Source organism: Ictidomys tridecemlineatus, chromosome 3 (genome assembly GCF_052094955.1).
Source record: "Ictidomys tridecemlineatus isolate mIctTri1 chromosome 3, mIctTri1.hap1, whole genome shotgun sequence".
Lineage (NCBI taxonomy): Eukaryota > Metazoa > Chordata > Mammalia > Rodentia > Sciuridae > Ictidomys > Ictidomys tridecemlineatus.
Window position 1 is genome coordinate 78,693,538 of NC_135479.1, and position 25,882 is coordinate 78,719,419.

The 25,882-nt window shown below is 33.7% G+C and overlaps 1 protein-coding gene across 9 annotated transcripts in view; it reads left to right on the top strand.

The window, feature by feature from the left end:
• Positions 1-25,882, top strand: part of Nek11 (NIMA related kinase 11) — a 307,831-nt gene that overhangs the window by 99,269 nt on the left and 182,680 nt on the right. For all 9 annotated transcript variants that reach the window (XM_005327006.5, XM_040269806.2, XM_040269805.2 and 6 more), the window contains 4 exons: positions 5,502-5,566; positions 6,520-6,646; positions 25,443-25,592; positions 25,691-25,769. In XM_005327006.5, coding sequence (XP_005327063.2) covers positions 5,502-5,566; positions 6,520-6,646; positions 25,443-25,592; positions 25,691-25,769 — 421 coding nt within the window. The remainder of the gene's footprint in view (positions 1-5,501; positions 5,567-6,519; positions 6,647-25,442; positions 25,593-25,690; positions 25,770-25,882) is intronic.

A 25,882-nucleotide genomic window follows, 5' to 3' on the forward strand; every position in this document is an offset into this window, starting at 1 on the left:
ATTCTTCACTTTTCATTATGCATTATTGTGTGTGTGTGTGTGTGTGTGTGTGTGTGTGTGTGTGTGTGTATGTGGTTATGTATGCTTTTACTGCTCTCCAAGACATAGTCAAAAGGCCTCACAGAAAATAAAGAAAAACCATTAAAAGCCGCAAGAGAGAAACATCAGGTAACATATAGAGGCAAACCAAAAGGGCTCATGTATGATTTGTCAATTTAGACCTTGAAGTCAAGGAGGGCTTGGGATGAGACATTTCCAAGCTCTAAAAGAAAGAAAATGCCAGCCAAGGTTACTATACCCAGCAATGCTCAGTTTAAAATTTGAGGGGGAAATTAAAACATACCAAAACAAGAATAAACTAAAAAAATTCATGACCACAATATATCAAAATTTCTGGGACAGTATGAAAGCAGTTATAAGAGTAAAATTTATAGCACTGGGTGCCTACATTAAAAATTTAGAAATGTCCCAAACATATAAGCTTATGCTCCACCTCAAGAACCATAGAAAAAGAAAAACCAACCTCACTACCATTAGAAAACAGGAAATAATTAAGATCATCACCAAAGTTAATGAAACTGAGAATTAAAAAAAATAGACATGATCAATGCAACAAAGAGCTCATTTTTCAAAAATATAAATAATATTGATAAACCCTTAGCCAAAATAACCAAAAGAAAGAGGACCCAAATCAATAAGATTAGAGGTGAAAAGGAAGTATTGCCATAGACCCTTCTGAAATAGAGGATCATCAGAAGAGCCTTTTTGAAAATTTATACTCCAATAAATTGAAAAGTCTAGAAGACACAAATTTCTAGACATATATGACTTGCCCACATTATATTTGGAAGGTATAAGAAACCTAAACAGATGAATTTCAAGTAATAAAATTGAAATGGCAATTAAAAACCTTCCCAAAAAAAATAAAAGCTGAAGACCAGATGGCTTCACAGCTGAGTTCTACCAGTCTTCTCTGAAGGCAGTATAACCCTAATACCAAAATCAGACAAAGACTCATTGAGGAAAGTAAACTATATACCAGTATCCCTAATGAAGAAAGATGTAAAAATCATTAATAAAATATTACCAAGTCACATTCAAAAACACATCAAAGAGATAATGCAACAGGATCAAGTGGGTTTCATTCCAGGGATGCAAGGTTGGTTCAGCATAAGCAAATCAATAAATGTAACTTACCACTGAAACAAAATTAAGAACAAGAACCACTTGATTATCTCAATAATGCAAAAAGGGGTGCTTTTGGTAAAATACAATACCCATTCATGTTAAAGATGCAAGAGAGAAACTGTGGATGAAAGGAACTTACCTCAATGTCACAATGGTCATTTGTGACAAACCCAAAGTCATCATTGTACTGAATGGAGAAAAACTCAAAGCATTTTCTCTATAATCAGAAACAAAACAAGGCTGTCCACTCTCACGTATTCAACGTAATCCTCAAAACATTAGCTGGAGTGATCAGGCAAGAGAGGGAAATCAAAGGGAATCAGATAGGAAAAGAAAAGACCCAGAAAAAGCTCTACCAGAAGATTTCTAGACCTTATAAATGAGTTCAGCAAAGTGGCAGTATACAAAATCAACAACCATAAATCAATGTCTTTCCTATATTCGTAGACTGATTCAGCCAAGGAAGAAATCAGGAAAATCATCCCATTCACAATAACCTCCAAAAAAAAAAAAAAAAAGAAACACTTTGGAATTAATGTAATCAAGGAGGTAGAAGTGTCTACAATGAAAATTATAGAACACTGAATAAAGAAATTGAAGAAGACCTTAGAAGATGGAAAGACATCCCATGTTCTTAGATAGGCAGAATTAATATTGTCAAAATGGTCACACTATCAAAACAATATACACATTCAATACAAAACCAATCAAAATATCAAAGACATTCTTCATAGAATTAAAAAAATTCCTAGATTAATTTGGCAGAACAAGAGACCCAGAAATGCCAAAGTAATTGAGAACAAGAAAGATAAAGCAGGAGGCATCACAATAACTGATCTCAAATTATATTACAGAGCCATAGTAATAAAAGCAGCATTGTATTGGCATCAAAATAGACATGAAGAACAATGGAGTGGAATAGAAGACACAGAGACAAATCCATATTCCTACAGCCATCTGATATTTGATACAGGTGCCAAAAATATATTTTGGAGAAAAATTCGCCTTTTTAACAAATGATGCTGGGGAAACTGGAGCTAATATGATGAAAAATGAAACTAGATTGCTAGCTCTCGCCCTGCACAAACCTCATACTGAAATATATGAAAGACAGAAATTAGATCAGAAACTTTGCAACTGCTAGAAGAAAACAGGGTCAATACTACATCATATTGGTGCTAGTACCAATTTCCTTAACAAGACCCCAAAAGTGCTAGAAATTAAGGAAAGAATCAATAATTTGGATGCCATCAAACTCAAAAGCTTCTGCACAGCAAAGGAAATGATTAAGAGCCTAAAGAGAGAGCCTACATAATGGAAGAAAGTCTTGGCCAGCTACTTCTCCAGTAGGGAATTAGTATCCAGAATATATAAAAAATCCAGAATATATTAAAAAACCCAAACCAACAAAAAACAAATAGCCCAATCAACCAATGAGCAAAAGAACTAAACTGAAATTTCTCAAAAGAAGAAACACAAATGGCCAGCAAATAGAGAATTTTTATTATCTATAGCAATCAGAAATGCAAATCAAAAGTTTGCTAAGATTTCATCTAACTACAGTTAGAATGACAGTGATCAAGAATACAAACAGGGAGAGCATGGAAGGAAGATTACCTCTAGATAGGGAATAGGGGTGGGAGGGAAAGGGAGGGAGAAGGGGAATAGCATGGATGATGGAAGGAGATCCTCATCATTATACAAAATACATGTATGAAGATTTGAGAAAAAAAGAATACAAACAATAATAAATGCTGGAAAGGTTTTGGGGAAAGAGATACAATGGTACATTGTTGGTGGGACTGCAGACTAGTATGTATGGAGATTCCCAAAAAAACTAGGGATGGAAATACCATGTGACCAAGATATCCCACTACTTGGTATCTTCCCAGAAGCTCTAACATCAACATACTGTAGCTATACAGAGCTATACAGCCATCTCACATTTATAGCAGTATAACTCATGATATCTAAGTTATAGAATCAATCCAGGTGTGCCTATCATCAGATAAATGGATTAAGTAATATATATATATATATGATTTATATGATATCATTTATATATATATGTGATATATATAAAAATATATATATATATATATATATTGCTAAATGAAGTAAGCCAAACTCAGAAACTCAAAGCTTTATTTTTTTCTCTCATATATGGATGCTAGAGTAAACTAATGGAAAGGGGGAAAGAAATGTAGGATATCATGAAGACGACGGGAAGATCAGTAGTATAGAAGGAAATGGATAGGCATAGTGGAGAGGTAGGAAAGAGAAGGTAAAGTGGAATGAATTCTTTAAAAAAATCATGTATGTAGGAATGTACATTCATATGTACAAGTAAAAGGAACCAATCAAATATAAATGAACAGATGAGCAGAGTATTAGTCTAGCATACTAATAATAATAGTAGCGGAGTGGAGGAAAGAGAATGGCAGAGAGGAGGGTTGGAGGGAAAGTGGGGAATCATGAACTGAAATCAAATTCCATGTATGTTTGAGTTTATGGGATAAACCCTACTACTATGTATAAAGCTCTCATAAAAAATTTAATTTTTTTCTATTGTTGGGGCTTTTTTATAACTATAGAAGAAGAAATAAACTTGAATATCTTTATGCATTAGAGATGCAAATAATATCCAGTAGAAGAGATAATCCTGGTGATTATGGTTTATGCTTTGTTGGTCACTAACCAGTTTTGTAGTGTAGTCAGCATTCATGTCCTCCTATTAGTAATACTATAGCTTCTCAACAACTCTAACTCAGTTTTTTACCTTAACTGGTTCTTTACTCAATTAATAAATTAAATTAAATATTTGACATATGTTCACTTATTATTTTCATAATATTTATTATTTTACATTCTTGAAAAGTAAGCCTTTACATTGACCAGAATTTTGTCATATCACTGACCCCCAAGGGAAAGGGGTAAAAGGAATTACCACATTGTGCTTCTTCATTTCCCAATACATACACCCACCGCCACACACACACACACACACACACACACACACACACACACACACACTGCCTTTTGCTAACAGGACTGAGCCTTCTTAGTGGCTCAGGGGATATGGTGTCAAGGGAGAGGAAGAGGAGAATAGTTATGGGGTAGGTATCTAATAGCATAAGCCAAGCATAAGCCAAGTTTTATTTATCCTTCTTTTGCTATATATAATTTTTCTGGTTTTAAATCATTAAAAAGTTAATGATATATTCATGCGTAACCCAGGTCTAGGTATAAAGACAGGAGAGAATGGTGGTTAAACGTAGTTTCTATAGTTGAATAGATCTAGGTGAGAATTGTTTGTGGGATTGGACAGATCTACTTTGTTTTCACAGGCTATCTAAACTTCAGTAAATTATACATAATTCTGATTCCTTAGGCTTGGTTGATTTTGTGCCATTTTTGTCTCCTATGAAGTGAACTATTTAAATTTAGCCTTTCTTTGGATCTGTTCTTTAGTTTGAATTTCAACTTGTTCTGGAAGGTTGAGGTCTAACCACTATAAAAATGTATTACTACAACTGTAATACCATTAATTGTAATGGTGAAACTATTATTTTTATAACCAGTATTTCTGGTTTTCAACTAATAATAATTTTATTAATTTTGTGGGCATGTACTTTAGAGTAATCGTTTGTTGGGAAAGAGGTTTCCTTATACTAAGCTAATGTCTGTATTTATAACTATAATTATAAATAATATTTAATTAAGGTACAATGACTAGTTTCCCCTTCTAGTCATCTCTTACCATCATTTATGTGCCTTTTAAATTATCTCCAACTTGATTATAAGGGATACATAGTCTTATATTGTGAATCTTTATAAATCATGCTACAGAAACATAATACGATCTGCCCTGTTAAAATCGTTAATTTCCCAACTTTTCCCAACTACATTTTCCCCTCTAAAACCTTTATTTAAATAAACATTTCCATGACACTGCTTATGGCTTAGCAGCTTGAAAAATTTAAAGATACATATTCAAAGCCAGCCTCAACAACTTAGTGAGGTTCTAAGCAACTTAGCAAGATCCTATCTCAAAATTAAAAAAAAAAAACACAAATGAAAAAGGGGTTGGGGGGATGTTGCTCAGTGATTAAGCAACCCAGGATTCAATTCCTGCTACCAAAAAAATAAAATAAAATATATCAGTGGGAATATATATGAATATATATATATATATATATATATATAAAATACACACACTTATGAATCACTTCACATATAACCATATACAATATTTGAATTTCAAAATTTTATATTTTACATGAAGTCATATATCCTTTTTTTGCCTTTTGTAGGAGGATACTTCATCGAGATCTGAAATCAAAGAATATATTTTTGAAAAATAATCTACTGAAAATTGGTAAGTTTTAAAAAATATGTAATCCAAAAACATTACATATTTTTCTAGATGTTATTTTATCAAGCTGAAGTATATGGCACATGGAACCATTAGAGTTATCATTGGTTTCTTTAAACTTCTCAATTTTTTTTGCTTGGATGGGCCCAACTAAACCCAATTGTTTTGTTTCTGATTATCCAACATAAATTGGGGTATAGAACATTTACTATGTGCTTGGTTGATTTGACAAATATACGTTGTAGTCTTGCTCAGATATACTTTGAGTTCACTTTCTTGATAGGTGGTTAGACTTGTTTAACTGGTTTGATTAATTATCTAGGTTTCCCACTGACTTTAACATAAGCAATAAGAAGTTATCATGGATAATTAAAATGTTGATATAGTGGCTTTATAGTGTTTATTTCTTCAGAACTGTACCCTCACTTCACAGTTACTAGATTATCTAATCATCATGTAAGATGTTCTTAGGGAGTGAAGGAATAAAAGCATTCATCTAAGGAGGCAAAAATAGAAAAGCCAGTGTATTCAAATTTTTATAGTTATGCTCATGAGTAGTTTCAAGTCTTTTACATTTTCCCTTTATTGTAAATTAAAGAACAAACCTTCCCTTTCCTCAGATAAAATTGTCCATCATCATATTCAACTCTTCCAGAATCATTTCAGACTTGAAGAAGCATTTTATATCAAATTGTCTAATTGTTAATAATTCCAGAAATAAATAATTTTAGGTTATATAATTCACTGTACTGGCTCAGTCTTTTTTTCCTATAAAACTTGTGTTTTTATAACTATTTACCAGCTTTGTAGAATTTAAAGTATCACTTTCTTCCCCTTTAAAATAGTAGAAGCATTGCATAATAAAATGATCAAATTAGACACACATCCAGTGTTTAATTTCCAGTGCTGATTTTTATTGTTTTAAAGTATTCATAAAGATTAATTATTATTTCTAGGGGATTTTGGAGTTTCTCGACTCCTAATGGGATCCTGTGACCTGGCCACAACTTTAACTGGAACTCCGCATTATATGAGTCCTGAGGCTCTGAAACACCAAGGCTATGACACAAAGTCAGACATCTGGTGAGTGGGCAGTGGGCTGGCCCAGATTGCTTCTTCATCTGTTGCCTAGAGAGAACAATTCATTTTGTTTTTAAGCTCACTTACTTACTACATCCACTCACTTTATCCTTCTGACATTTGAGTGATTTTGTGGCCAGAGTAAAAGAAGGTCTTTTGGATTTGGAACTTGCTATTTTTCATTAAATTGATTTCAAAAATTCTCTTTATTCATAGATTAATTGGTTGGTTTGGATTTTTAGTTCCTAAACCACAGGGGAAAGTTCTTAATGTACCAAGAGCATTAAATTTTGATATGTTCTGCTAACTTATTAAATAAAGCATTTGTAACTCTAAATACTGGTGTTTTTTAAAGCTCTGTGAGGGATATATTACTTCTCAGTATTTTTTTTCTACTTGTTACTTTTAAGAATTTTACTAAAGATATTGGCTTTCTAGATAACCTAAATTTCAAAATTTCTGGATTTTCAATGATAGATACACCTGAGATTTCTCTTTTTCTGAGCTCTTAGTATTAAATATATTTCTCCCTCTTTGTCATGGAACCAGTTTTAATCTCACTGCAAAAGCCATGTGGAAATTGTGTTCAGTAAGTCCTATTATAAGCAATAGATCCTATTTAGGGAATATGTCTTTCCTTTGAAGAGGAATCATATAATTTTCAGCTTATTAAGGGTTGAAGGGATAATCAAGCTGAGAGCTTGTTAATTAAGTAAATAATTATTGTATGCAAATTAATGTAAGTAGTTCTGAGGTTTCAAAGATGAGCAATGTGAAATATGTACCCACTTCAGTTTTTAAAGAAGATAAAGGAGAAAATTATCTTTTCTCTGGTTAAGGAAAAGTGAACCACAACAGGGAATATAGCTTGGAATTTTCATAAGGCTCATTACTTCTGTTCTTGTGGTGTCTCCCTAGTGGGAGAGAACACTGTCAAGATTATGTCTGGCTGTGGAAATTCCCCATAAATCTCTTCCCTTTGTTTCATTCTTATGGTTATTTGTTTCTAGTGGCTTCACTGGAGTTTTTTCCTTGTTAGCTTGCTTCTGTCCTATAGGTCTCTTTCAGTTCACATATCATTTTCCCTTATCCATCTCCTGCCATGTCCCCACTAAAAGTGAAAAACAAAACCCAAATCAAACAAAAATAAAATACAATGCTCAGAGGAATAAGTTTCTTTAAATTTTGCTTTTTCAGCATCTACTATTTGCCCCAAATTGTGCAATAGCCCTTGGAGTATAAAAGCAAAACCAATGGGATTCCTGTTCATCATGAGAAATCTTGTTCATCTTGATGTCACTTTCTTCAGTTACAGGACATCAATGTTAGGCTTCAGATTGAATTCAGTTACATATCTATATTCTCTTTACATTTTTAACAATTATTGTGGATGTTTAAAACAGATTCAAATATATGTCTTCATAATTTAAGGTTGATATCTGAAGATATGCCATAATGTCATTTGATTAAGAGTGAATTAATTTAGGAAACCCATCATTTAAGTTTTGGAAATTACATATAGCAGTTAACCTGGTTCCTTTTGATGAGGTGTCTGCATTTGCTTGTCAAGTCTGATAGCAATCTCCTAGAGAATGGGGCAAGAGGACCCACAAGGAGGAATAAAGCACAGAATTTGTCTCAGTTGTGTTAGTGCTACTTTTTTTTCCCACAAATTGCTCTTACCACTGTATGAAGAATTATAGGAATACAAAATGGTGTTGCTTTATGTTTTGTGTTTACAAAAATATCTGACTCAGGAAAAGCCAAAACCTTCCAAATATAAAATTGCAGAGAGATTTTAATTTATCTGTACAAGCTTTAGGTCCACTGCCCTTGCAGGGATGATTAACTATTTAGCAAGTGTAAGCTGAGGATTCATCATCATCCTGACCCCCCACCAAACCATCTTATTATGAATTTAGTGATTACCTTTGTTGTGTCTAAATTAAAATGAGCTTATCTGGTAATGAAATTTCAACTGCCAAACCTAAGTGGGAAAAATGACAGAGAAATATTTGTTAAGTGTAGTGGCAGATATATATATATATATGTAATTATTAATCTTGGGGAGACGCTCATAGAAAAATTAGATTGAGGATGACACCCTGTCTCTGTATTTTAGCATGTAGCATCTTTTTATTGTAAAATACTTTCTTAGAATTGGAAACTCTTATAAATAATTGACAGGTGTTTTGCTTTAGCAACTAATAGCTGTATGTATTATGTTTATAATGCTTAAAGAAGAATTGGTTTGATATTAATAATATTTTCTTTTGTCAATGCTTACCCATATGTAACTTCATCTTCCTTCCACACTCTGTTAAACCTTTCTGGATTTAATTATTTATAGTATTTAAATACAGTAAGTCACTCTCTTAAAAGTAGGTTAGTCCAATAGTTAATAAACAGTTATTTGGAAAGAGGATAATTAGGTTCACTAAGGACAATGCTTTGAACACAGCTGATTTGTAATAGCAATTGGTAAATAATTTTTTCTCTACAGGAGAAATATAAACATGCATGTGTTGGTTCCTAGGCCAGGTCTTTAAATTGATCTAAACTATGAATAGTTCGAATACATAATTTTTGTAGGAGAAACAAAGGACAGTAGTATTGGAATAAGGCAATAGAATACTTCACTGTTTGTCATATTAATCATGTTATGAGAAGTTAATCAGATGGCTCTTTGATCTGTGGCCCTATAATTCTTGGGGTGATTTAAGTGGAGGAAATAATGTTGGGCATTTTGGGGACATTAGAGTGAACTCTGAGGCTTTTGGATGTTGCTGAAGCTCAGATTTTTGCTCATAGATCCAGCATGGAGGTCAGCTGGGTAAGGGACACTAGAAGAATATAGTTTATGCCCAGTATTGGAATCAGGCTTTGGACAGAAGTATCAGCAAGGTTTAGTTACAGGTGAAAGAAAACAGAAAGGAACCAGCACCTTCCTGGTCCATCAGGACCAAGAAAGTGTCCTCATTAGGGAATATTTCCTGGGTGAACAGGAGAAGGGTTAGGGAGGGCAATAGCCTATTTTCTGGTGAAGGATATAGGAGAAAGATAAATACAGGCCAAGTTGGTAACTCCTATAACTAAAATCAGGCCTGCTAGTATCTGACATTCAACAGCCTCTTCAGGCCTCTGTTGGTGAGGGAAACTCTACAACAAGAGAGGCCATTCCTCTTAACTGCCCATGACCTGAGCAGTTCTTGTGTAAGTTCATAAGCAAGCTGTCAGATGGGGAATACCTTACTAGAGAATAAACGCTGATATAATTATTTTAACCAACAAAAGCCAGGGTAGGAAAACATATGGTCACTTACAGTAGATTTGAGCAATTATATATTTTTTTTCTATGACTGGCATGAAATGATTGACATAAACTCTATATTATCTACAAGTTTGACCTGATGAAATTTAAGATTATAACATAATAAATCCTGGTTAAATTGATATCAATGATGATGAAAATAAACACAAAAGCAGCAATAAAATCAATAAGAGCTACCCTTTATGGAGTGTTCACTCTATGATTAATTAATAGTTACTCTTCTAATTGCTCCATATATTTAATTAATATTACCAAAAAATACAATATGTAATTTTATAACCTGCTTTTTTTCATTTAGCAAATGGAATCTTGCTCTGCTTCAATAAACATATATCTACATACCATTTAAATGTTTGCATAGTTTTCTATACAAGATCACAATTTACTCAACCAAGGTCTTACTGTTCTTTGAAAATTTTCAAGTTTTTACTATGAGGTGTCTGGGACTGAATTTTTCATTATACTACTTGAAATTAGTTGAGCTTCTTATATTTGTCAATGAATGTATTTATTCAAATGCAGGAGGATTATAGCCATTATTGCTTTGAATATTTTTTTCCTTTCTCTCTCCTTCTGGTGCTTCATTATATGTATACTCAGGTGCTTGATAGTATCTCACATTTCCCTTTATTTATTTTTCTTTTTGTTCTTCAGACTGCATAAACTTTACCCATTTTCTTTACTCTCTCAGTTGAAGTCTACTGTTCATCTCCTCTAGTGAATTTCTAATTTCCATAATTGTACTTTTCATCTCCAAAATTTCTGTTTGGTGATTTTTAGTGTAATTTTTCTCTTTATTAATATTCTCTATTTGATGTGACATTTTCATCACACTTCACTTCTTTACACATTTTTTCTTTAATTATTTGAGCACATTTATAATAGCTGCTTTGAAGTCTTTGTCTGTTAAAGGTGATATCTGCAACTTCTCAGGTAATGTCTATTGTCTGCTTTCCAGTTTATTTTTATGTTTCACAATTGTTGAAAACTGGGCATTTTAGATAATATATTGTAGCAACTCTGAACACTCATTCTTCCCTCTTTAACTACCATACCTTCTCTGAGGCTTGTTTTTTTACTTACTTATTTGATGACATTCTGGGATATTTTGGTAAAATCTATTTTCCCTGTAGTATTAAGTCTATGAAGTTGTTCCTCCAAGAGTACAGCCCTGGGTATAAAGGTTTTCTTTGGATGACAGTGATTTTAGCTGGAATTTCCTTGTCTCTTTCTCTCTTCTCTCTGTTAAGCTGCCTGCCTTTGTTGAAGCTACCCAGCTTATTACCACCCTTAATTGTAAGTAGCTTTTTATTAATTTCTTGAGCCTCTAGTTGAGACCAGTCATTCCAAAGAAAGTCAAATTTGGATGGAGTCTTCCCAGTACCATGCACTTCGTAGCAAGGAGAATCTCAGATAAGGAGAATGTGACTATTGGAACCTAGCAGAGCCTGGGTTCCTGGGCAAAGGGGCTTCTTTGGAACGAAGAAACTGGTCAACACAATCTATCACTTTTCACATGCTTTGTTTACAATATGATGTTGATAGTACTTTTAATGAAAGTATTCTTATTGTGTGGTCCTTTACTCTGAATTGGGGTAAGCCTGTAATTATGGCAAAATTGATGTTACTGTAATACTTAAGTCTAGATCATCAAAGGTGACACAGACTTTGCCTGGTTTTCCTGAGATCCTTGCTTTTGGAACCCAACTACCACATTGTAAGGAAGCCTGAGGAGCATATCGAGAGGCCAACATGGATAAGTACACATTGAGAGGAACCAAGGCCTTTGATCTTCAGCCCAGCTGAGCCCCCAGCTAAGACCCAACACCAATTGTTAATGACCCATCTTGGAATAGATCTAACCCCAGTTCAGCCTCCCCAGGAGGTGCTGTGAGGAATGGATTCATGGCTTTCCTGTCAATTTCTGATCAAATTGATTCATGATCAAAATTACTGGTCATTGTTTTGAGGCACTAAGTTTTAGGATGGTTTGTTATGTATCAGTGGTGACTTCAACAGAGCCTTTACAGGAGGTCATTAATCAGGAATTGAGACACAGCCTCAAATCTGGGGCTACATTGTGGCAAGGTCTAATTTATTTCAAAAGTTGTCAATTAATGGCTTAGAGAAGCAGTTTGTGCCAGGAAAACTGTACATTTGGATAATACCAAAGAATACGGACCTCAAATGATGACCTCTGCACCAGCAACCTTTCCACGTGCCCAGAACTCTCCCTTCACTGATCCTCAAACCCCAACTTTACTTTCTCCCTACTCTCAAACTCAGCCCCAGCCCTGGACCATCAACTTACTCCAATATCGTGTCTCCATTACTCATATAATTCACTGATATGCTGGAGCCCACTCATACCAGCTAGCAAGACCCACATCTCTTTTTACTCAGCATTCAGTAGTTGGTATTTTTATCATGGAAATCAATAAATGCTGCAAATTAGGGTTTCCCCTTCGATACTAGAAAGCTAGTGTACCAGGATATCTAATACCTTTAGCTTTACTCCTTCTTGCCCCTTTGTGGTGGTGTAGAAAGAAAGACATCAAGATATATATATTCTAGTGTCTTTCCTCAAAGGCTAGAGAGGCATATAAAAATTCTATATGCTATTATGGTATAATACAGGGCTCTGATGTATAAAAGAGGTAGTGATTCACTACTGGAGTAGTGGTGCAGAGTATCAACTATATTCTCAGAGTGGGTAATGGGCCTGCTCACAATGATGAAGAATGGAAAAGAGTTTGACAAAAAGCATGTTGGGTAGAGGGAAAAGTATCAATGACCAAAAATGGAGGGTGTCTACTGGAGGAGTTGAAGGGGACTGTGTAGGGAAAGAAAGTGATTGACCAGAGGAATCATTTGAGTTGGGCCTTATCATTCACAAAGGGTCTCAAATATATGTGTTTGAAGTTATCTCCAAATGAGGAGTTATATGTTAAAGGCATTAATTTATTTAATGTGAAAATTTTAAATATATCATACATTTTGAAATTCTTGTTTTGTATTTAGAAAATAATCCAGGAATTTAAAAATAATTGCAAATGATGTGTGTTTTCTATGACTCCTGAAGACTTGGGGGACACTGTTATTAAGGACATGGAAGCATTGTCTTCTCATTGTAAAGCTCATTGTCTTCTCATGAACTGGAGGATAAAATGCATATATGTGGCATGGAGGGGAGTGGTGGTCAATGGTGGAGGACTCATATAAGCCATGATAAGGAACATGGGTTTTATTCTGAGAGATGATGGATTGCTGAAATCTGCTAAGCCTAGGGACATTGTATTATCAGCTTTGCTGGAATAGCAACTCTAAAAAAATCTTAACATTCTTAAAACATGTAATTTTTTTCTTCATATTACATGGAGACTGCAGGCTAAATAAATCTCTGCTCTAAGTTGCTATCTTGCTCTGCTCCAGGGTTTTCTCAATTCCAGAACACAGATTTTCCCATAAGCAAAAAGGGATCAATAGTGTGAGAGAGAAGGAGCAAGGGCTTAGCTAAACTATGTACCAGTGTTTAAAGCTTCTACTCCATTGTGACATTCTTCATATCTGCCTATATTACATTGACTGAACCAAGTCATGCCAATTCCAATATCAACAAGAAAGGAAGCACACTCTCCATGGGGAAAGGGAAAAGGAATTAGAGCAAAGAGAAATCAGTCTTCCAGGGGAGTTAGTCTTATAAGGATACTCAGCTAGATTGTAGAAAACAGACTGGAGGGGATGGCTGGAACAGACTAAAGAAGGGAGATAGACAGATTTTCTGTTAACCTGCCACATTTGACTACTTGTGATATTCTTTCTTTAAATGCCTCTGAAGTCTGTATAAAATTAAAGCAGTTGGAATATAGCCACTTGCTCAAAGTGTGAAGCAGTTTATGCCACATAAGTAGTGGAGGCTGTTTCCACATCCAGCCTTAGTAGAGTGTCTGAGTGAGTAACAGCTGGGAATGGGAGGATGCCCAATTATTTCTGTTACCAGTCACCTGTGCACACTAACTTAGCACTGCCCATGGTCCTTTCCCAAACTGCATAGCTTGTATAAAATTTGTGACTGTGACCTCAAAAATAGCTAAAGATGAAAAAAAAAAGATTTCCCTTTTAGCCAGGTTTTTTCTCCACACCCTGTTGTCTCCCTGCCTTTGTTTCTCTTTTGGTATTGGTTTTGTTCTTCCATTGGCCAAGTTCTTATGGTCTAGAGGACATGGAACTATCACTAGGGGTAGGGATGACATAATCTTCAAAAAATTGTAAATCCTGATTTTGGAACTAATTAGAGCTGATATGAGCAGGAGAAATTTACCCGAACCATGTTTTTTTTTTTTCTATAATTTTATGGATCTTCTCTAAAACATGGTGATGTGCATGATAATGGTGGGAGGAATGAATTTACTTTTCCTTTTAAATATTCCTTTAAAAATCCAGTTTATTAGTCACACCACCAAATTTCAAGTTCTTATCTCCATGTGGCTTAGTGACCACTATTTGCAGGAATATAGAAAATTTTTATCAGTGTGGAAAATTATATTGAAGTTATACTACTCCAGCTGCTTTAGGTCTTATCCTTATTTTACATTCACCCTGATTTGGGATTGGGGAGCATCTCTACTAGTTTGAGCTGCTATTCTTAACTTGGCCCACTGTGCTTTCTTTCAAGTGAGTACCTGTTGGCTATTTTGAGGTTCTACTGTTCTCAGACCCTTCAATCATGTCGTTGCTTCCCTTCCCTTCTCACACAGATACTGAGACTGTGCAAGTCATGTAGTTAGGCAGTTTCTCTTAACCCACTTCTACTTTGAGCTTCAAAGGGGACTCCTTACCACTTAACTTTGTTTGAAAATATTGGGCCATGAGCTTGTGCGATCTAACTTCTCTATTTTACATTGGGATTCAATGAAGATCCTAAAGCTGTGTTTCCATTGTAGCTGACATTTCTTTCCAAATGTTCAGAATCAGCATTCTAACAAGATCACTAGATAGTCTGTATATACATTAAAGGAAAACGATATAAGTCTGGGACATGGCAGCTCTTAATAAACACTTTCTATGTAATATTGTTTCTTGAGTATTAACTCAAGCAACCAATGTCTATTTTTAAAAAATTTAAATATTCAGAGCTTATGTTAATATTTGATTCTAAGTAGACTTTTGTTAAGGATAATGTACCCTAAAGCAAAACTCACTACTCATTAAATTTATATTACTATATTCAACTGCTTAAATTATGTGTATTCTTTTTTCAGTGTGTATTATCAAAGTGCTTCTCAATTACAGCAAATAAAAATATTATCAAGAACATCACTAAAACTTCCCAACAAACCAAAAGCATTCACTGCTGCAGGTTAGAATTCTGTTTACAGGGTCTGGGAAGATTTCAAAGGGCAAATTTAGCTATGCTGAGTCAAGGCAAAGTCTGAGTTGCATTTTAAATTCATTATCAATCTCTGATTCAGCAATAGTTCTGGTTGACTTGGACAAATGGCAAGTTTATGGAGTAGGTATAGTTTACTTCACATGCACCTGATCCCAACTTTCCCTTTTATCACTTCTAGTCATTTCCACAGGGACTTATTTGCTTCCTTCTTCAAAGTTGACTGCATTTTGATAAGAAAGGAATTCAAATCACAGACTTCTAAGTAAAATAACACTTCTTAATGTATTTTTCAGCTATCCTTACCTGACTCTGCCCCCTCAACACATTCATATCGTCTAAGTTAAGAACTGGGAGTCAAATAAGAGAAAATCCTTCAAAGGAAGTTAGGAATTTGAGATGATATAATAGTTCCCATATGTAAATGTCAAGTTGAAAGTATGTGAAAATAAAAGCATAGAGACATATATTTAGCATAGAGACATATATTTAACTATATTTAGTTACCAGAATTTTAAAAATTATATATAATAGAATTTTAAATGTATAACCAAATAATAAAAAATCCTTTCACCCCAAGTGTCAAGGGGGTTTCTGTAACCAAATTGTCTCATATTTCATTCATTAGTACCCATTCCAGCAGGTGCACTGGGACATAGCAGGTCTTTTTCTGCAGATTACTGACTGATGAACAAAGACTTATCCATGTGCTCAAGCATAAGCAAATATCATAGATCAAAGTGAACGCATAAATGAAAAGCAGTATGATGCAGTGTAGCTGAGAGAATTTCCAAAAAAGACAGTAGCCATAACAAAGTTATTTGGTTACTGAATCAACCTCTAGATCTAACTGTTCTGTAATCTGTTTAGCCAGGTAATTGCACATCTTTTTATAAACTTAATAAATTCATCAAATGTGTCTCAGGTAGAGTTATATCCCTATAAAACCGGGAGTTGACCCTCATGATCAAGTCACTGTTAAGAGATATCTAATTTCCCTTTCCTTCCAAGCAATGAAAAAACAATAGGCAAACTTGTCTGCCTTTCTTTCATTTTCCATGGAGAGTCTCATTGTGTGTGCCCTGTTTGCCATGATCTGATGCCTTGCACTGTTTACTGTTGAAGGGCCTAGTGATCATTAAAGGTGAATTTTGATTCCAAATGTTGATCTGGAAAGTCAGCCTGTGCTTGAAAGGCTCTGTCAAGGCTAGCCTATGATTTCCAACTAAAGAGATCTTAAAGATCCGAAATGCTCTGATTGAAGTAGCCTTGAGAGGCAAGATGACATGAGTGTATGTTTCCACAGTCTGCAGCTTGGGTTGCTATCCTGGCCTCCACCTGACTCCACCACCTACTCAATATGCAACACTCAGTTTGCCCAATCTTCTGATTTTCTCATCTGAAAAAAGAGTTCCTACCACCTTGGGGTTGTTGTGAGGATCATTCAGTGAGTTAAAATGTGTAAGGAATGTAGAACAGAGCATAAATCATAATAAACACAATTAAAATTTTAGATATTATTTTTACTACTTCTTATTGTTGCTGTTTGTATTATTGGCGGAGACAATCTTAACAGATCACTTCCAAGACAGCTTAAAATGTCTCTGTTCAGGGATGATTGCTCCCATCAACCCTTCAGATCTTCAGCCAGGAGAGGTTGTATGGTTTTGTTCTGCTTCTAATCCAAGTCCTGAAGTAAACTCTGAGCCTGTGGGGACTGAGCATAGATCCTCAGATAAAATGAGAGTTTGGAATTAGAAAATCTTTATACTCCCTTAGCTGTACTATTCTATGAGTAGGAAAAGAAATTCTTGAGGTTTGAATTAGACTTTTTAGTGCACTTCATAACACAAATATCTTACACATTCTGAACACAAATAGAAATATTTGATTCAATCTGATTATTATCATTTATTAGGAATAAATAGCCTCTTTTCTCCAAGAAAACTTTTGTTTATAGTTAACAAATACTAATGATATTGTCTGTTTTTATTTTAGTCATTCTGAGGAGTCTGTCTAGTTACTGCACTATGGTTTTTAGTTTTTATTTGTCTGATGGCTAAAGAGTTGAGCATTTTCTCATGATTTTTGACCACTTAGTACCTGTTCAAGTCTTTTGCCCATTTTTCTATTGGATTCTTTTGTTTTTCTTATTGATTTGTAGTTTCAATTAATTAATTAATTTTTTGCATATACTGGTTACCAGTCTTTGGTGAATATTTGAATCACAAATATCTTCTCCCTCTTGTTATTCCATTTTATTCTTCTAATGGTATCTTTTCATAAATAGAAGTTCATAATTTTTTAAACTTCTTTATTTTATGTATTTATGTGGTGCTGAGGATTGAACCCAGGACTTGCACATGCTAGTTGAACGCTGTACTGCTGAGTCACAACCCCAGCCCTGGAAGTTCATAATTTTTATGAAGTTCATTTTATAAGCCCATAACTTTATTGTTAATTTGTTTCTCAAGAAATCAGGAAGATATTCTCATTTCTTCATTTAAAAGCTTTATGATTTTATCTTTCCCTGTTAATCTATAATGGATTTTTTTTTAGAAAAAGGAAAAAGAAGTTTTATTGCTTTGCTGGCAAAGGAAAAACACAGAGGACTTATGTCCTCGAATCTGTGATTCTTCCTATCAGAGGAAACAGAGAATTTAAAAAGAGGTATTATAACCTGGAATGTTATAATTGATGTGTGTGTGTGTGTGTGTGTGTGTGTGTGTGTGTGTGTGTGTGTGTTGAGAGAGAGAAAGAGAAGAGAGATAGATATGGGGGGAGGGGAAGGGGAGACATATATTCAAATAAATTATTTTCTGTACTGATATTCAATTGACCCAGCATAATTTAAAAAAAACATGCTTACATAATCATGCACTAGAGTTCATCTTTGCATTACTCAAGTGATTGAATTTGTGCAGTTCTGTGTTCTCAAAGACTGTCTTTGAGAACGGTTCTACTTTGTTCCATTGGTCTGGTTTTTTTTTTTGTCTTCTTTTCCAATATCACACTCTCATAAGTACTATAACTTTGTAATAAAACTTGATATTTGATAGCAATCCATATGAATTCAGAATCAACTTGTAAAATTTCTTCAAAAAAATCCATTAGGATTTTAATTGTTATTGTATTAGCTCTATAAATCATCAGTATTGAATCTTCCAATCTGTGACCATGGGTCTAGTATCCATGAAGACCTGAGTGGACTGCCTATCCAAGGGAAGGGCAAGGAGATAGAGAGTTGGGTGCAGATTACCAGGCAAGAAAAACTATGCAGGTTATTTCTGCCTTTCATTGTTTTTGATCTCTTCCTCTTTTTTTCAGTCTTAAATAATTTCTTGGCACTGCATTGTGGTTTACATTGTAATGTAGGATCTGACACATCTTTTACTAAGTTATTTGTAGGTATTTGACATTTTGTGATGTTACTGTAAATGACATTTAAAATTTCAGTTTAAAAATTTGTGTCTCTACTGCTGAGTGCTCTACTGCTGAGTCACAACCCCAGCCTGTATCTAGTAAACTCACTAAATTCACCTGTTAATTCTAACAATTTGTCAAAATTTTTTATATATGCAGTCATGTTGACACGATTAGTGACAATTTAATGTCTTTCCCAATCTTCATGGTTATTATTAAATTTTCTGGACTGATTGTACTGTGTAGCACCTTTACTATCTGTTGAATAGATGTGGTATAGGCATCCTTATCTTGATTCCTATGTCAGAAAAAAATAATAAATTTTCATATTTAACCAGTAAGCTTAATGTTACTACATATTTAGCTTCAAAAATCAGATTAAGGATGTTACCACCCATATCTAGTGTGCTGACTTTGCTTCTTTATAAAAATGTAAATAGATTTTAATATTATGAAATGCATTTTTCCACATCTATCAAGATGATATTATGATAGTTCTCTTTTATCCTGAGGTTTGTTTCATTAATTGATTTTCAAATGTTATGTCATCTCTGTATCCCTGAAATAAAAATCTACTTTATCATAATGTAGTATTGTTTTAATATATCATCATATTCCATTTCTAATATGTATATACATATTATGCATTTAGAGTTTTAGCATTTACATTCATGAAAAACGTTCACCTATGATTTTTCCTTTTCAGTAAAATATTTATTATATGTTTTTCTGGCTTTAGAAAATGAAGACGTTGAAAAGACTGGTGTTATTTATTAATTACATGTTTGAAAGAATTTGCTAGGAAAGTCATCTGGTCCTATAGTTTTCCTGTGGAAAGCCTTTTAATTTTATTATTATAATTATTAATGCATACTCATTGTATAATTGATGGATTTCACTGTGTCATTTCCATGCATGCACATATATATTGTGTGGTCATCATAGCCACCCTCCCTCATCATAGCCACCCTCCCTCATCATAGCCACCCTCCCTCATCATAGCCACCCTCCCTTTCCTCTTCCTCTTCTCTTCCTTCTTCCTTCCTCTTCTCTGTTAGTCCCTCTTCTACTTCCAGGTCATCCTTTTTTTTTTTTGTTTTTGAGTTTTCACGTATAAGAAAAGAACATTCAGTACTTGTCTTTCTGTGTCTGATTTATCATGATGTCTCCAGTTCCATTCATTTTCCTTTGAGTGACATGATTTTGTTATTCTATTTTTGGATGAATAATGTTTTCTTTATCCATTTTTTGTTTGGATAAATATCTAGGAGTAGATCATATCTAGATCATATGGTAGTTCTAATTTTAGTGTTTTGAGGAACCTTTATATCATTTTACATGGTGAGTATATTAATTTACATTCTCACCAGCAGTGTATAAAAGTTCCTTTTTCTCCATGTCCTTGCTATAATTTTTTATAATAACTATTCTGACAGAAGTGAGATGGATGGCTAAAGATATTGAGCAATATAAAAAGGAAATCATGAAAAAAAGGAAAAAGAAAAACTTAGAAATTAAAATGAAAAGAGAAAAGGGGGAAACAGGAAAAAGGTTTTTCAAAAGGTGGATAAAGAAAAGAAACTATATATACAAACAAAAGAACAGTAACAAAAATATTAATAAAAATTTCCTCTCTTGAGAAGGGAAATTGCATGGAAATGGAAGGAGACCCTCAGGGTTATACAAAAGTACATACAAGAGGAAGTGAGGGGAAAGGGAAAAATAATACAAGGGGGAGAAATGAATTACAGTAGAGGGGGTAGAGAGAGAATAGGGGAGGGGAGGAGAGGGGAGGGGGGATAGTAGTGGATAGGAAAGGCAGCAGAATACAACAGACACTAGTATGGCAATATGTAAATCAATGGAAGTGTAACTGATGTGATTCTGCAATCTGTATATGGGGTAAAAATGGGAGTTCATAACCCATTTGAATCAAAGTGTGAAATATGATATATCAAGAACTATGTAATGTTTTGAACAACCAACAATAAAAAAAAAGAAAAAAAAGAAATCAATATGAACCTAAAAAAAAAATTTCCTCTCTTGAGGTGCTCAATTGTGCATGTGAGAGTGGATGATAATAACCTATGCTGATCAGAGCTTCTGAGTGCCCTTTGGAGAGAGCAAAAGGTTTTTTCACTTCTTTCCCTTGTTGCGTTTGCCATATGACCAGCAGGAATGGTTTGTGATTGAATTCAGTTGGAAGACCTCTTATCTTCCCTGCACACCAAATTAAGCAAGAGTGGAACTCAGAACTGCCCAGGAAAATATTTACTTCTGATTTATTTGGACTGTGCATTTGGAGACTGGGGCAGACATTGAAGTTGCAGAGTGTCAGGGACCCCAGCACCTTTTGTGTTGCACACTCCAAATACAGGGAGAGGCTGTGGAGTCTCAGCCATTTGTACTGGGGGAAGGAGAAAGTGGGCCCTGTCCAATCCACTACCTTTGACTCTGGTATTCCAAGATAGTTCCTGAAGGAAATTGCAGGTGTGTGCCTGTACCCGCCTCTCCCCACAATTCCTGCAGCTTGTTTTCTAAACTGCCAGTTTTAAAGAGGAGCCATCTTTAGTTCCCTGGGTGTGTCAATCCTGGTTTCTACCACATGGAATTCTTACTGAATTATTACTGAATTTTTATTCAGTTTGTGGCCAAACTGAATCTCAAGACGTTTGCTTCCTGAACCAGCCCAGCAATATTTCTGGAGACCAAGAGTCAGAAAAATGCAGGGGCCTTTAACTTTAGAGGAGTAAACTGAGATAAGACTAATCAAGATGGCTTCGTGGTATAGCACCTTGAGAATACATGGAAAGTGTAGAGAACTTATTCATAACCAGTATTGATATGAAGATCCAAGTCTATTTTCTGTTTAGGCTACATTTTCCTTGAAGGTGTCAAATCCTGCATTAGTGGTGCTCATGGGGACTCCTCCATCTTCTACTGCACTGCTGCTGCCATATTGCTCATGCTGGGCACTCCATTTTATTACTCTCTGTTCCACTATCCAAATCTCTGCCTGTCCATTATTGAACTTCAGTATTCTCTCACTATCACCTTCCTAGATATCCAGTTGCTCTCCAGTTCTTTTAATTGTATCTCATAGAAAATTGAGCAAGAGCTAGGTGCTCTAACTTGCCACCTTCCTGTCTCCTGTCAATCTAATTTCATTATTTTAAATAATGGCTTTTCTATGTTTAATAGGTAAAGGACTGTTCATAATTTCTATTTCTTCTTGTGTTTGGTAAATTGTATTTTTCAAAAACTGTTCATTTAATCCAAATTGTCAAATTTATTGGCAGAAAACATGTTTATAATGCTGTCCTACTACTTTCTAGTGTATGTGGAGTCTACGGTATTGCATTCACTTTTCCATTATTGTTATTATTGATCTGTTTCTTTCTTCTTGTTTTATGAATCAGTCTTGCTAGAGGTCTAGTAAATTTCCTTGTCTTTACTGATTCTGTTTTTATTATGTTCATTTTTATTTCATTCATTTCTTCTCTTCTTAAAAATTTAAATTCTTTGCTGTGATTTGCTAGTCTGTTACTAGATTATCAAGTTTACTTAGATCATAGAATTTAAGCCTTTTTCTCTGCTAATATATGCATTAAATACTTTCAGCTTTGTTGTGAGTACTTTCCTTTGCTGCATTCAATGACTGTTGATATTTTATAACTTCATTAGCATTCAGTTAAGAATATTTTCTGATTTCTTTTGTGATTCTTGACAAGGATTATTTAAATGTATACTCCCTAATTTATAAGTTGGAGATTTTATAGTCCCCCCATCCCCACGTTCTATTTTTCCATTATGCATGTCTAGCTTAATTTTACTGTAGTTGGAGTATATATTCACAAGATTTTGATCCTTGAAATCTGTTGAGGCTTGTTTTATGACCCCATATGTACTCAGTTTTGGCAAAATGTTTAATGTGTCCCTGAATTTAAGTTTCGTTACTGTAGGGTGCATTTATGCCATTTTGTCAATTTTGATAATTGTGTTGTATAGATTTTTTTCTATGCTTGCTGATTTTTATGTCTGCTTGTTCCATCAGCTTATTGAAAATATGTGTGATTATGAATCACAATGATTGATAATTTATTTTTCCTTTTAATTCTATGAGTTGTTGCTACACAATAAAAACACAGAATGTTAATGGTTATATACAAATTAAAATTGTTATATGTTCCTAATGATATGATTTTTTTTATCAGTCCATTTCTTAATCTTAGTAGTGGTTCTTGCCTTAACTTCTCCTTTGTCTGTGCAGTATAGCTATACTAATAATATTTTTTACATGATGTATCTTTTTCTATCAACCTTCTGTGTTCTTGTATTCTAGGTTTATTTTGTGAACGGTGTCTACTTTTTTAAATACAGTCTGATAAGCTTAGTCTTTTCGAATGGAAAAGATTTTATATTAATGTAGTTATACTCTTATTTTTATTTTCATTTTATTATTGTTTTATATATGTCCCACATATTTTTGTGTTCATTTTTCTTTCCTTTTCTTCCTTGCTTTTGGCTTAAATTTTTTGAAATTTGATTTTTTTCATCTAGTAACTTATAATAGTCTGTTATATAAACATATAAATGTATAACAAACAAAAATATTGTATTCTTTTCATTATAACCCTAAGAAATATTACTTGCATCCTGGACTTATTGTTGTTCAGTTAAAAAATTATTATTTTAATCACTTTTTCAGTAATTCAAGAACCTTAAAGTACTTTAATTTTCTTGTTTATACTCTTGTCCTTTGCATTATTTTTGTTATAAATTTTTATTCTGTATAATTGTTAAATCTCACTAGCTATAGTTAATATTATTTTGTAGATTTAATACTCATTTATGCATATTCACAGAATTAGTCTTTTGGGTCTTCTTTATTTCCTTTTGCATTACTGGTTTCTGTCTGGGATAATTTTTCTTTAACATAAATATTCCCTCTAAGGACTTTTTAATACTTTCCTGCTGGCAGTGAACTATCTATTTTCACTTGTCTAAAAATGTCATTCTTTCATCTTTATTTGAAGGAAAATTTTCTTCTGGCTATAAAAATTCTAAGTGTATTCTAACATGTCACATACAATTTAATAGTATTATGGATGAATGCAATATTCATTGAGCTTCAAATAATTTTCTTTACTTTTATGTTTACATTGATCTTGGTGCTCTAAGTCAATGTTTTGTGTTTCTCCTAGCATTCCCCTTCTTTCTAGTTAAAATAATACAGAATTTGGGAAGAAAAATGCCTTATTTTGAGAGTCAAGTTTTAAATTTACCACTTGTATGAACTTGGTCAAGTCATTTAACTTTTCTGAGGCAATTTCCTTATCTATAAAATATGAAAAATTGTATGTCAGCTCTATTTCACTGGGCAGTTTTGAATTTCCATTCAGAAGTAAATGAAAGTGCTTTGTAAAGTGCACCAGTTAGTGAAAAAAATAGTGTTATTATTTTTATTTGGGGGGACAAAAACATTATCAATGTATGTATCCAGAATTCTCTTATACATGTACATATTTTATGAGCAAACACAAATTATTGTAGTCATATATATATTTGTATATATTAGATACAGTATTTAAAATTGCATAAAATGCAACTTTATATAAGGTTAATCATATATTTATTTCTAATCTTTCAATAAAATAACAGGAAAAGAGAAACCCAGCCAGTTACATAATTCCTAATGCCTATAAGATAAAAATAACCCATTATTTAGGAGAAGTACACTATTTCTTTTCTTTTTGTAGGAGGGTTGAGCCCAAGGGCACTTAACCACTGAGCCACATTCCCAGTCCTTTTTTATATTTTATTTAGAGACAGGGTTTCACTGAGTTGCTTAGGGCCTCAAAAGGTTGCTGAGGCTAACTTTGAATTACAGCTTTGTGCCACCACGCCCAGCTCAGTTATCTCTTTATACTAAATTCAGGAATGAATTTACCCCTTAGTTTTCTTCATGATGGAGAGCTATTGAAAAGATTTTTCTGCTGGTTTAGAGGATGCTGATTTGTATGGCTAATCCAAATTAGTGTTGGATTGATCTAGAATTTTAATATTGTCTCATACTCCCCAAGGGAGAATTATACATTTTAATGTGAACTGCAAGAAATTACTCTCCTACTATACTTGAAAATGGATTATGTTCAGGAAACTAATAAAGAATGCTAGTTTCCCTATCAAAATGCATGGATACACAGGAAAGGGAAGGTTAGGCTTATAAATTAAAATTTTATTTTGCATGCATAGCATTAACAAGACTGCCTTAGGAAGATAATATTTAGCTTTATTTTATTTTTCCTGCACAGAATCTAATTCAAAAATTTTTTAATACATCAACCAAATTTGTGCAGGCACTTGCTAACTGTCAGTGTGTTTATTCTCCTTTTTAAAAAGCACTCATTCAGACTTACTGTTGTCCTTTATTTTTGTGCTTTTTAAAAATTTCTTTTTCTTTCTTCTTTTTTTGGTGGTGGGGGAACTTTATTTAGATAGGAAAATAATATTTTGAAATTGCAATTTTTAAACAAACAACGGAAATGTATGTTAGTACTTCACAGCCAGTGCCCCAATACCTCTGAAGTTATATGATGATGAGCACATTTTAAAATAGGGCAGAAATTCCTTATTTAAATTCTTTTTATCTTCAGGTCACTGGCATGTATTTTATATGAGATGTGTTGTATGGATCACGCATTCACTGGCTCCAATTTCTTGTCCATTGTTTTAAAAATTGTTGAGGGCGATACACCCTCCCTCCCTGAGAGATATCCAAGAGAACTAAACACCATCATGGAAAGGTATGGAAAGAAATCTATTGTCAAAAAATATTATTTTGTTTAAATGAACTTATTCTTTAGCTTACTTGAAAAATAATTTTCTTTTTTGAACATTACAGCATGTTGAACAAGAATCCTTCATTGAGACCATCTGCTCTAGAAATTTTAAAAAACCCTTACATTGCTGAACAGCTACAGGTATTTAAAATGAAAGGGATACTGGGAAACAGGTATTAGCATTTATATACACATTCTGTGACTTGAAAATATACTGTGGAAATAAGATGCATTAAGAAACAAAGGAGGAACAA